The sequence below is a fragment of the Onychostruthus taczanowskii genome, unplaced genomic scaffold (assembly GCF_017590055.1).
Source record: "Onychostruthus taczanowskii isolate IOZ18803 unplaced genomic scaffold, ASM1759005v1 scaffold111, whole genome shotgun sequence".
NCBI lineage: Eukaryota > Metazoa > Chordata > Aves > Passeriformes > Passeridae > Onychostruthus > Onychostruthus taczanowskii.
The window spans coordinates 1,389,492-1,402,919 of record NW_024497741.1 but is presented as its reverse complement, the minus strand read 5'-3'; the positions used below and the strand labels follow the sequence as shown (position 1 = coordinate 1,402,919).

At 43.4% G+C, this 13,428-nt stretch overlaps 1 protein-coding gene across 2 annotated transcripts; it reads right to left on the bottom strand.

Annotated features, from left to right (window-relative positions):
* Window positions 1-4,200: 4,200 nt before the first annotated feature.
* AGT (angiotensinogen) lies at window positions 4,201-12,583 on the bottom strand. Of its 2 annotated transcripts, none has more exons than XM_041424255.1 (5): window positions 12,474-12,583; window positions 9,291-10,104; window positions 6,765-7,029; window positions 6,184-6,328; window positions 4,201-5,717 (listed from the first exon to the last, which is right to left on the bottom strand). In XM_041424255.1, the coding sequence occupies exons 2-5, from the start codon at window positions 10,075-10,077 to the stop codon at window positions 5,526-5,528; spliced, it is 1,389 nt and encodes a 462-aa protein (XP_041280189.1). In that variant the 5' UTR covers window positions 10,078-10,104; window positions 12,474-12,583; the 3' UTR covers window positions 4,201-5,525. The 2 variants fall into 2 exon arrangements, with proteins under 2 accessions (XP_041280189.1, XP_041280199.1); XM_041424265.1 differs by having other exon boundaries at window positions 9,291-10,101; window positions 12,470-12,517.
* Between the last annotated feature and the right edge of the window lie 845 nt (window positions 12,584-13,428).

Genomic DNA, 13,428 nt, shown 5'->3' with positions numbered 1-13,428 from the left:
CTTTTGATGTCCCATATGTTTTTGAATTAAATGTATTGATTGATGGCTGTGTTGCAACCCACTCCAGAGGCAAAGTAACTGAGGTTGTTGTTAACAGAACCCTTGATTAGAGTGAAAGGACACTGTGTGACCACAGTTTATGTATCTATACACATATATATAGAGAGAGAGAGCTCTATCTATCTATCTATCTCAGGTTTATTTTAGAGCAGTTTGGTTGCAATGGAAGAAAGGTATGTAGCTGTTTTGGTTATTGTCTATAGAAGTAGAACTATATGAAAGTATAAAGATATCACTTAAGAAAATATGTAGGGAAAAGAAAGAAAGAGAAAATATATGAGTACATAGTAGAGATGAAAGTTAGCACCATCCACAGATCCAAGAAGACGTGATTGTTGCCATTTTAGATGTTTGTTGGTCAAAGTGATGGTCACAATCATGATCCATCAGGGGTGGGGGAAGCCCACGAAACAAAGAGGGTTCATACATGGGTTCAATGGGTTCATACGTGTTTTGGTTCAGTTGGGAATGCCCTGGTACCTCCCCTGGAGGGGAGTTCTACGCTGTCTGATGTTAACACTATGAATCACGTGTACTCCTCTGGTGGGAGGCCCCAGAAATGAGTCTGGGGCACATCAGGGTTGGTGGTGATCACAGACCCCATCTCTCCCATAACTTAAGGGGTTCTTGAGCAATGATATGAGTATGAGCACTTGCTTTCTCTCCACAGTTTGCCAGAGAATTTTTGTCTGGATGCATTAAGCAGATCTCACCACTGACAGGTCTGGAATCAGCACCTTCCTGTCACAAATTCCTCCCTTCTGTACTTATCTCGAGTTCCTGCTGTGGTGGCTTATCTTACGGCATGTTCTGTCTGTGGCCTTGACAGCGTTTGAGAGAGGCAGCTGTCTGCTTTAACTCTTTACAGGGTGTCAAAAACTTCCAAATGTTATTCCAGCTCTCCTGGGATAAAGTACTCGCAGGAACAGGATTGTGCTATTTCTCGTTACTGCTTTGCACTTAACCAGCCCTCCTTCACCATGGATATGGTTAGCTCTTGTTTGGGTTTTGAATGTTTGCATTTAACTGACGTGGTTTTTTTCACAGACCATGTTGGTGTGAAGGGCTGTGTGACAAAAGCTTATAAAGTACTTTAAATGTTTAAAATAATTTCTAATACAAGTATCTAACTTAAAGGTTATTACATGCAGACTACCTGTTTTCCTTCAAATTAAAATTCAATTCACTAAGCTAGAATTTATTCAAGGCTGGTGTATTTCTGATGATCTGCCTATTGATGCTTCTCTTTCACATATGAAGGACAGGCAACATAGTCTGAGCACAGTAGGAGTTGAATTTAAGGCTTTAAAGTAAAAAAATGCCCTGGTTTTGTTTGTGTTTTGTTTTTTGATTTCTTTTAACCTTTTTATTTTTTTTTTTACCTTGTGAAAATTTAACACTGGCATTCTAGTTCCCGATTATTAATTAAAAATACCTATTTCTGCCTAAAATATTGTGAGAGCTTGGGGCTTAATGCCCAGATTATGCAGATTTTCCAAGTACTTAGAGACATGAAGTTTGTAGCACATGGCTGTAGTGTGAAGTAAAGCTGTAGTGAGCAAGCCTTTCACAGTTTGAGGGCTTTCATTCCTCACTGTTGGAAACTGATCATATTTTAGTTGAGAAGACACAACCATGTGATCATGGTGCTTTTGAAGCAATTAGGACAAGTGGCTGTTATGACTTTTCTAATACCAATTTTTTGAAAGGAGGCAGTGAGGAAAGCCCTGCTGGTTAAAATCATGTGGTGGTGCTTGCATTCAGTCTTTAGTAGTGGAGAGCAGGATTTGGCTTTTCCAATTTGCTTAGCATTTCTCCGTTCATGGCACGTACACAATTGAGGGAGCACCCAAGTTGCTGAAAAAGGAAACAGCAAAGTGAACCAACTTGTCAGATGACAGATCTGTTTTGTTTCCTTCAGGCATGTGGAAGTCCTCAGCCTTAGGCACGCACTACTTAGTGGATGTAACTCTTTACTGCTTATGAACAAGAAGTTTATGTACATATTACATTTTTCCAGGCTTCTAATAGATGAACACAGAAAGCTTGTTCTCCCCACACCTCTTAATTTTCTTAAGAGTCAGGAGTAGAAACATCTTCCTAGTTCTAGCTACTGTTGTTTTCAGCAATGTTTTCTTATTATAAAATGGATGTGTAAGTTGTAGCCTGAGACTGAGATTGTAGGATTTTAAATGCACTGTGCAACTGCTCACTTCAGCAGGTCTGCATCTCTATACCACTAAATTTCTGTAACTGCTGTCACCAAAGAAGCAGATTCTGAGATCTGTGCAGACTAGTGGTTGAAAATAGAACAGCTTTGTTTGTATCCTCCAAAACTGAGGAAAAGGATGTAGACAGTGTACCAAACCAAAAAGGCACAGAGAGACTGCACTTGAGTTGCAAGTGATTTTCCACATCTTCCTGCAATAACAACGCTTCCTACTTGTCTTCATCAACTTTCTGAGGATTTATGCTGAATTCTGTTCTTTTCCATTGAAGACCAGCTTTAATTTCAGGGCAGGAAATAACAATGTGTAGCAAATCAAAATTACTGAATGGTCCAATGATTGCTTTAAATGTCTATCACTGGTTCTATGTCAGTTCCCCATCTTTTATTTTTGTTCACTTGAATAGGGTTGAATTTTCTTTCAGTGGAATAATACATCAGTCAAGAATTTGTGTGATACACCATTGAAAGAAAGGTATGAATTAACTTTGGTAAACTGAATTTTAGCATTTTCAAACACTGTGGATCACTGAGGAGATGATCTACCATGTAAGTGTTCCAATGGGAGAGGTCTTCTGCTAATCCTATTTTTCTATTCCTTAATGCAGTTTTGATTTTGTGCCTTTTTCTTCTTCTATTCTAGAACCTTTAGAAAACTTGCTATGCCTTTCTAATCTTGGAAGGAATGTAGCTTGAAGAGGTTTTTACAATATTGAGGAGAGAAAGAGCAGTGGCATGTCTCCTCTAAAGTGGTAACTGGGTTCTCAACTTGGTAGGTTATACCAGAAGTGGACCAGACTGTTCTAACCTCATTGTCTAAAGATAACTAGCACTATGTGTACTTGGCTGGCCCACTCGAGGAATATTTACTCTTTTTTCCATCAACCATTGTATTTTCAAGGTCAGACTGGAGGGATGAGGAAGCAAACTGCATAGATTTCTTAAAAGTTGTTGTGTTTTTTAAGCTGTCAGTAAATTATCTGCTATGCTCAGGGATAAACTGTGCTGTTTGATGAAACCTAAAGAGCTCATCCTTGCCTTTGTTCTCTTTCTCCAAATCCTCCACCTTTTAGAGCCTGAGTTTAGGTGCTTCATTCACTAGATTATTAGGCTGTAGATTGCATTTGAGATCTCAGTATGTAAGTGGTGTCTAGGATGCTTGGAATGTGCGTCATTCAGGTGTGCCTGACAGAGGAATTTGGTAAAATTGGAGGAGAGTGAAGAGTAAAAAATGCCATAAAATTTTTACATGTAAAATTGACGTCAGAAACAAGTCTCAGGACTTGTTGAGACATTGTTGAGGAAGCAGAGACTTAGTTGGGAATTGGGTGTGGGTGGGTTTGGTTTTTTCAGTTGTTTTTTACCATTTGAATATGTAGGAGAATGGATATCTGTACAGACAGCTTATCTTGTTGGTATTGTAGCATTTGCTCCCGCACTTCTCTCTGTGCAGTCCTTATTCTGGTCAGTTTACTTTTAGTTAACTGTCTCTGCCCTTTCCTTCTTCCTTTTGTCTCCAGGGTGTCAGTGGAGAGGTGCTCTCCACCACAAAATTTCTTTTCAGAAAAGTGTGTTTGATGGGTTTGTTTTGTTTTTCTGCCTGTAACCACTGAAGAGGGATATGGAGTTCCATGGAGCATGTGGCCCCCACCTGTGAATAAAGGCATCTTTCCCTAAACTTTGTCTGTGTACCCAGAACTTATTTATGGACAAAATAAGCCAGAACTCATTTGTGGACAAAAGCCCAACTGAACTGTGGCAAAGAAACTTGGAAGTGAGTTTATTTGCATCTTTCTATCTCTGCACATTCATACTTAATTACTCCTGTATATAATACAAGTACAGTATTTAGATGTTAGAGCATCTGGAGTCCATACAGTATAAATGGGTAAGTACATGGATCCTGTATCCTCGTATTCTTGAGGGTTATTTTATTTATGATGTTACAGCATTTTCCGTGACGCTACAGGGATGTGTCACACATCCTCATCAGTGATATCAAGCTGCTGGCGTTAGTGCATTTAGATTAGATACACATTTGGGCCACTGTGGATGCTAATGAGCTGCTGTGGACTGTAGGATACATGTCTTGCATGATCTGCCAAAGAGGTTTGCAGTTATTTTTAAGTGCCATCAGTGCTAACAAATCTAGAGATGAGAGGTGAAAATCCTTGTTCCAGGCTTTTCTTAGTACCAAGGTTTGTCTCCCAATTCCTCACTTCAAAGAGCCATCTAATAATCTGTTGTTCCACTTTAATGTTTCAAATTTTTATGACTGTTAAGGGTTGGACTGGACTGTAATAATTTTATTCACAAGTAGCAGCACCACATCCACTATTTATACTAACATATATTATTGCCATTAATGCTATTTTTAAAGAACATAGGGTTTAAAGTTTACAGAATTGAACTCTAACCAGTAATGTCCTTCTCTGCTATAAGGCTGTAAGAAATGCCTCATAGGTTATAAAGTAATCCAAGAAATGGAATTGTGTTGCAAGAGTAGACCTTGTGGGATCTTTTTCCTCAAAAATTCAGAGATAATTCTGTCAGGCTCTGAGAATTTATCCATCACAGTTCATTAATACTACCAAACCCTATTTTTAGCATTTCCGTAGAGTTAAGAAGTGAACATATCCATCTGGGCTGCAGAAAGAAGAAACTTCCTCTAAGCATGTTTTTGCTTCCAAAGCAGAAAAATCTTGTCTCAGTGGGACAAGTGGAGCCTGCCTGTGCTGTTGGCAGCATTTTAGAGGGAAATGTTGCTGATGAAGCAGAAATCTCTGTGGATAGTTGTAAAATCTTCACTGTAAAATAAAAGGGAGTCTCTCTTGCAAAACTGACCATACAATTAAAAAAGCTTTTTAAAGAATGAAGAGGTCCTTTTCTATAGTAAATAAAAATACTATAGTAAAAGCTGCTTATCTATTTTTTCAAGTTGATGCTTTGTGTCGAAACACTGCCCTGCCCCACTGCATCCAAAAAGGGAACTAGGAGCAAAAGAGAAACAAAGAATAAAATGGAAGCTGGAGGAAGGATGTGAGCCACATGAAAAAGATGAACGAGGATGAAATGTTGCAAGGTGTTAGCTTTCAAAAAGCTGTATTTTGAACACTAACTGCTTCATCTCAAAGCTAAGTAGAGCACTCAACGACATCACAAAAATATCTGATGAATAAGAAAAAGGTGATGGGAAATATGCATCATTCCACTCCTTTCTTATCCTCTATGTTTGCATTTAATCCTCGTGCAGAGGGTTTACTACTCTGCCAAGAAAAAGCATTGCCCTTGACTGCTTTTCAAAAACAGCAAAAAGGAATGGCTTATTCAGTGTTACATCCAGGTACACCCCATCTTCCTTCTGTGCTGCAGGATCTTCTGGCTGATCTGTTCCATCACTGGCCAGTTTGAAAAAGGCTTTATTTATTACCTGTAAGGAAAAACATATGAGTAACTCTGGAGTCATCAGAGCACAATCATGATGTGACAAATGAGAGTCTGAGTAAATGATGAAGCACATTGTACTCCATAGATGTTTAAAAAAGATGTTGGAGTACTTGTCCGTAATGTGTAAAAGCTGTATAACTGCTTTTACACTGGGCTGATCTGTAATCCTGTTACCCTTGTGTCATGGTTTAACCCCAGCCAGCAGCTAGGTACCACACAGCTGCTCACTCATTCCTCCCATGGCTTGCCAACAACTAAAACTGTGTTACCAGCATTATTCTCCTCCTAAATCCAAAACATACACTGTATGTAATACTCAGTCCCCTAATAAGTATATCCCCTACATGGCTCTGACTGCTAAGTTCTAGGTAAATTTATTCTGTTTAGGAGGCTGAAATTGTACCGGAAACTTTTTTTTTTTTTTTTAATGCCAGTGATATGTACTGTACCTTTCCAAGTGTTAGACTGGCATTGCTTATCTTACTGAAGTCTGCCCCCTTCCCCAGCAGTGCAGGCAGTTCCATATCTGCAAGAAGCTCCTGTAGATCACAGCTGTCTTCTAGTGTTAATGCTGGCACTGTTAATTTAATTTCTCTGCAGAGAGCAGGAGAGAGAGAGGCAAGTGAGTGCATGTTCACTGCGAAAGCATCGTGGTTGGGCAGTCCTGGGGAATGGGCATGTGAAAACAACTGCAACAAGTGCTTGGTGCGGGCACAAACAGAGTGGGTGCCTGTTACTGTTTCCAAGTGTGAACTCACCCAGACTTCACGCAGGGTCTACTGCTAAACCCCAGATCATCCCACTTCATGGGTGGAATGCTCGTTTTCTTGAAATATCCCCAGATAAAAAGCTGATCCCACCAAAGTGGAGCTCCTTTGAAGTGAGTCCCCTGGCTGTGCAGGGGTTTCTCTTTGTGCAGGGCAATAAAGCCTCTCTGGCAGAATCTGAGCCCAGATGAGGGGCAGGCCCATGTGACTCACCCCATCCCATCCATCCTTTCTATGGGAGGGTGCACATGCCCCTTCCCTACCTTGGGGACAGCTGCTGGAGCCAGGCTGAGGACTGCCATGGCAGCTGGGACTCCAGGCGCTCCAGGTCGCTGCCGTCGATGGGCTGCAACAGCACCAGCAGCGCCGTCTGGCTGATGGGGACTTCCATCACGGAAAAAGTGCCACTGGCATCAGTCTTGTACTTGAATGTCCCCATGATAGACAACATAGGGACCAAGACCTTTGTGTTTGAATCCACCCAGAACTCCTGAGGCTCTTTGAGCGGGAAGGCTTGCTTAATATTCACTGAAAAACAGATCAAGAAAGGAGAAATTGATTCTTCTCTTCCTTCCATCCTCCCCTCTGTCCCTTAGCCGGTTGTTTTAAGAACACAATGTGCCTTAGAGAAGGACTGCTTGTATAAAATCATATTTAGCTATTGTAGTCATATGTCTCCTCTTTTAATCTGCCTTCTGGTGGCATTGAGCTCACAGCACGGGGATCGTGACCATCAGGTCTGTGACTAAAGCTGCTGTGTTTCTGTTGGCTTTGTGGCCTTTCCTGGGGATAGGAAAGTCTCTGCTTCCTTGGTTGCCTGCTTCCTCCCAGGCTGCCACACAGTCCCCGGGGGCTCACAGGCCTGTGCAGAGGGTCTGCTTGGTTTCCTCTCTGTCCCTTGAGTACACTGATGTTTGGAAGCACATCCATCAGGGTGTGCATCCTTGCTGCAGGAGCACTCTTAGGCAGCCAGGAGGGCTCAGGAGAGGGAAGGCAGCACAAGCTCTGCCTGAGGTCTCACCTTTCACCATCTCACAAACCAAAGCAATGGGGAAAATTGTAAGCACAACACTGCAACTATTGGTTGAGCCAAAGAGGGTTAAAAAGGACATACTCAAACACTTTCTAGACCTTAAAATCAATTTCTTTCCCAATTCACAACTACGAGAGGCCTTGCTCTCACCTTGCACTACTTCTGTGCAGCTTTGCATTTCAACATGTTATCTTCTCACTGCCACAGATCAATGCTGCTGCCCGGCTGGGCAGATAATCCTCTTCAGCATTAAAGAAACTACTGCCCTCAGTGAAACTTGCACCTGGTGTTCTGCACTGAATTCTAAATGGCAGGCCCAGCTTGGCAGCCAGTCTACAAATAGGAAGAAAACTGTGTGCAAGTGAACAATGCTTGAGACTACTGGAATATTTTGCTGTAGTTTTCTACAGATTTCTGTAATTTTATCAATGCTATGGCTGTTAATATCATCTCAGAGCTTATGTAATGTGTTTCAGAGAAAAAAATGTACTTTTTCCTTTCTCCAGCTATAGGGACACAGACATGGAGCATGACAGCATCAGCTGTTGTGGATGCCCCTTCACAACCAAATGGCAAACCAAATGCTAAAGTCATCTTCTGTGTTTATTAGAAGATAATTGCTTGTGCAATTCATTTGCTCTTGAGCCAATTTCGTCCATCTCATGTGTGGGGACTGTAACATTTAAAATGCACCTTCTGAGAGAGAAGGTAGTAGACCTGACCCAGTGAAGCAGACCCTTGGACATGTGTTTCTAAGCTTATACAAATTACAAGTTTCCAATACAGAAGAAGAGGAAAAAATGGTTCTTCTAAAGAAAAACTGCTTTTGTGACCATTCCCAAGTGTGTAACACAATTACTTTTGTAGTATCATATCTATGGTAGATCTTACAATGAAGAGAAAGATGAGAGAATGACAGCACCCATAAAAGGCAAAGAAAACCTGACATCCAGTTTTGAGGTGGGAAGATGGAGGCATAAAAGGTTTCCTGGGCACCACAACTCCACCTTTAGCAGTAGAGGCCCACTCAGGAACTTGGGGCTCACATCAAGTGTTCTGAAATACATTCTCAAGTAGCAAGCTGTCTGAAGTGTACAGTCTTTGATATTGCATTCAGTCACAAGGATCTAGGAAAGCAGCTACCCTCAGAAGAGAAGGCTCGGTCATAGTGCAGGGGATTTCTGGGACAGCAGCATGGAATGACCCTAAGCAATGAAGGGATTGCCTTATTCTAGTTTTGTATAAGTTGCCCTGTTTCCCTAACTGATGATGTTCAGTTGCTTTTTGAGCCAGATGTCGCCTCCAGAATTCTGTGTTTAATAGCCACAAGAGGAGTCATGTCCATTGTATCTTTTAGCCTTTTTTGTATCTGTACCTCTGCCCTGCTACCCCCAGCTCCTTTGGCTTTAAAGCCACACCCTGATCAATCTTGCCAGAGGCCCCTCAAGACTTTTAGCTCCTTTGCAGCCAGAAATGCTGCACAAGTCTTTCTCATGCACCTTTCCACACCTTTCCTGGACAAGGAAAATTTCTCAGAGGCCATCTGCCTCCTCCTCACTCCCCGTTGCCCTTGCTGGCTCATGGCAGAGTGCAGGCAGGATCCCTGGCACAGTCGTGGGGAGCAGAGGTCCAGCCTTTCATCTGAGCCCTTCCTTTTCCCCACTGGCCGGGTGTGACCTCGCTTCCTCCCCAGGAGCAGGGATGTTGCCCATCCTTCCCCAAGGCTGTTCCCAAAAGGAGCAATGCTGCCTCATACCTGCCAAGCGGACGTCCACCGCAAACAGCAGCTCGGCGGATGGGTCCATGTCTGCCAGAAAGCCCTTGCTCTGGCCCTTGCTTTTGGCCTCCACAAAGGCATTTATTTGTTTTGCTGCCTTGCCTGGATTTGCAAAGTCAACAGCTCGGGCGTAGAACGCATCAGCACTGGGGAGCAAGTGCTCCATGAACAGCTGGAAGAGGGCTATGCCAGGGGCAGAGAACAGGCTCAGTGTCTTGGAAAAGAGCAGCTCCTCATCCCCGCTCTTCACAAGCCTTTCGATCGTCCTCAGGCTGGAAAGGAAATTGCTTCCCACTGCTGTGGAAGTGCAGTCAGGGTTTCCAGAGGGGGGAACAAATCCCAGCAAACCCTGCAAATCAAGTGCTGTCTGGTTTGAGGCCCCCAGGTAGAATGACACCAAGGAGCTGTAGAGGCTGGTTGGGGACAGGAGCACGTTTTGGCCCCTCTGTGCTTTCTGCAGCGCGCTGTAAAACCGCATGCCCAGGACAACTACCAAGTCGCTCAGGTAGCTCCGTTCCTCCTTCCCCCAGGTGCTGAGGCTTGGGGCTTCCAACTTGTTGTCATTCATGCCATCTTCATATTCAGGAGTGGTTTGGGACTCAATGGAGACAGGGACAATAGTCTTTCCCTCCTGAACCAATTTTTCCAGCTTGTCACAGTCACTCTCATTGAAAGAAAACAAATTGAAAGGGTGGACGTAGACCCGGTCACAAGTCACCATGGTAAGGCAAGCCAGCAAGCAGAGAAAATCTGCTACCACATTCATGTTGGAAAATTGCCTCCACTGTGTCTGCTGAAAGAAAAAAATTAGGAGGAAAGGAGACTGGTCAGTTTCAAGTACAGTTTCTCTTCATCAGAGGGTGAGATGCCAGTGCTGTGTTGGAGTTACAAAGGTGGGAATTTCAGTATTTAGTGGTGTTTGGTCTGACTCTGCCCCCAAAAAGCCCCGGGTGAGACAGACACCAGTTTCAATGGCAGCAGGTGGGAAATGGTAAGCACTCCATTACCCATGCAGTACCCTAAGGATTTTTCGTGGGAATGGTTGTGGATGCTGGTTATGTCTGCAAACTAGAGCGTGCTACTTCTGCAAAATCTTGTTTTGCAACAAATGCAACAACATTTGTTCCTGGGACCTGCTCAGAGCCATCTCTGCAAACTGCTGCACGGAGCCTTGCTGGCACACAGACAAGCTAAGCAATGTGCCTGCTGTTATGCAGGAAGTAGGTTTGGAAACCAGTTCTCTTAAGGTCCCAGCATAGAATGGTGCTGCTTTGTATGTCTACTCAGCAAAATACTTGGCACTAGCAGAGCATTCATAGCCCAGTGCAAACATTCATTCTAGCTTCTAAGCAAACACACTCCAGGTTCCCTTATACAAATGTGCTCGCACTGAAATAATTTTTCATTGCACCTTCTATGTCTGAATACAGAGTTAGAAGGGGTAGGCTGAGTTTTACTCAGCTGTGCAAGCAGTCATCTCCTGAGGTAAAAGACCACTTGCTGCTCTTGTTTTTCCTGACAAGAAGCAGAGAATTTTACTGTACGTGGATGTCACTGGCGTTTTAGCACAAAGGATGCAATGCATATTGGGAGTGAGAATATCATGGACACACACATACACAAACAAATTATACCCACAGACAAATTTTATATTTTTAGAATTCTCTCTTTTCTTATATCAAACTTTTTGATAACTAATAGCTCTGCTGTATCTTTCTTGGATTTCTAGTCTATAATGTTTTATCTGTTTATTTGAAATCCAAATTGAAATGTGTTGAAAATTATGCATCTGTAACACATATCATCAGCCAAAATGCTGTTATTCAGAGCCGTAATTTTATTCTGCTAGTAATTCCTTGTTTATTGTAGCTTTGTTCACCCTTTTTTACCCATTTCAAGTTCTGCAGAGCTCATTGGATGGGCAAAATGCTATCAGCCTTGCCAGTACCCAAGCCCTGCTCTCTGCTTTCTTCCTCCAAGGCTTTTTGAGTCACACAGTCTGTCAGGTATTGTAATTCTGACAGCCTGAACCTTTTGAGAGGACACAATATCTGTCTCACCAACACTTTACACAGGGTGGAAGCACTTGTATTTAAATCCAGCTATTCAAGACCTGGCCCCTTCCCAGCCTAATTTACAATGTATAACCATATTCTTTCCCCTGAGGGGTCCCCAAGAATTGCATGCCTAATAATATCCCAGTTTGCAGTACCACCACTCTATTGCACATACAAAAACTGAAATGTGCAGATGCTTGGTAACTAGACATACCCTGCTAACTATGCGTGTATGCTAACATGGATATCTGCATTCCCAGGCTGCAGGCTCCTATCTAACAGCTGGGTTTGCAAATGGAATTTATGGTGCTGTGATGGTCACTCAGGATGTCTAAGTGTCTTCCTACTGAATGCCTGTGGGTCAAGCCTGAAGCTGTTTGCTCTCCAGAGGCATGCAGGGGAGGATCTGCTGTAGGATCTGTCCCTGTGCCTTCACCCAAGAATTGTTCTTTCCTATTAACTCCCACTTCATCCTCTAAATTACGTATGGGCAGCACAGTCATGCTGCTGTCCCCTCTGCTCCCAGCCCCTCTTCACCTCCCCAACCCTGCTGGTTGCATGTGACATGCATGACAGAGCACATTCATTGCTTGTGACTGGTTAAAAAATTATCCTGGGAGGCGCCTTCCCAACTTCACTTTTACAGTTATCCTAGCTACTGTGCTAGTGGATTTCTAGACTCCTCAATGCATTTTTCACATTGGCATGCTCAGGAAAACAAACCAAAAAGCCACAAATTAGAAGGAATGCCCTTCCCACACTGTTCTCTCCATCACAGAATTCTTTTGAAGCATTACTTAATCTGTCCTGCACAGCAGGGAGGGTGACCCTGTGCCACCCAGGCAGGCTGTGCCATTAGGCACCACTGGCACCCAGTGGTCACTTCTCTCTGGATTGCCAGAGCCCCCAGCTCTGTTCAGCTTTTGTTCCATGAGCAGAAGCAAGAGGAGCAGTTCTCACTGCCAAGCGCTTATCCTAAGCCCCATCTGTGGAAAGTCAGCATGGTTTATCTGGCTAAAGAAGAGTCCCGAGCCCTCTGGAAAAGCACGAACGCCTGAGTTGAAGAAGCAGAATTCAAAGCAAATCCAGTAAGAGCCGTACTCGCCTCTGTCCCGGGGGTGTTGCCCCTTTGTTGCCCCTCCGGTGCTGTTGTCCCTCAGGCGAGCTCCTCACAACACCTGTCCCCCTGGCGCTGGGACTGCGGGTGGAATTCTGCCCTCTCTACACGGCTGAGGCATTGCGCAATGCTGCTTTACATCACAGCCTGGGGGCTGACAGGAGTTACCTCAGGCCAATGAGTCCTGAGCCCGACTTAACACCGGCTGCATAGAAAGTTCCAGGGATGGACACACAACCTTTAGCCAGACCCAGCACAGCTGGGTAGCCTGCAGTTACACATTTACCAAGGCAGACACTGGTGGTTTTGCTACGCAGAATAACTGATTATAGGAAAGACCTTATTTGTGCCAGACTGAAAGGAATGCAGATTTCTTTGTACTTACATTTGTTATACCGTTGGATCAGATTTTTGACTTCACAGATAATTTGCCTTTAATCTCTACCTTGCAGCCTGGTGACCCACCAGAGTCTGAGATGTGTATGCTACTGCAGAATAAAGTGATTAAGCTCTCAATTTTTACCCCTTCTTTCCCCCTCAAACTGTTCAGAATGTCAAGGCTTTATTCTTTCTCCTCTTGAACAAGATGTGTTGAAATGGAGAAGATGAAAGCCAGATAGCCAGAGCTGGATCACAAAGAATTCATCCCTCCCAGTGTCAGCCTCTCAAGTCTTGTTTGGGAAAAAAGGTTGGGATTCACAGATCTTTGTGCTGCTTTTGAAACAATCTTTCAATTTTGGTGTGCCCCTTCTTCCTATTTAAGCACTTAAACAGTGAATCAAACTAGGGAAAAATGCAATTGGTTTGACTGGGTCTTGTTCAGTGCCCTTTATTCTTAGTAATCAAAGTCCCATGGCTCTAACAGAAGTAGGGCTGATTTATCATCTGTGCTTTGATTTTAGAGGGCCGGTCAGGCATGATTTGTACTGCAGTACCCAGCTAC

Coding starts and splice junctions, on each gene's coding strand:
- AGT (XM_041424255.1), bottom strand. CDS start 10,077: ATGAATGTGGTAGCAGATTTTCTCTGCTTGCTGGCTTGCCTTACCATG. Junction 6,329..6,764: donor CTCCAGCAGCTGTCCCCAAG/GTAGGGAAGGGG, acceptor TGCTCTCTGCAG/AGAAATTAAATTAACAGTGC. Junction 5,718..6,183: donor CCAGTCTAACACTTGGAAAG/GTACAGTACATA, acceptor TTTTCCTTACAG/GTAATAAATAAAGCCTTTTT.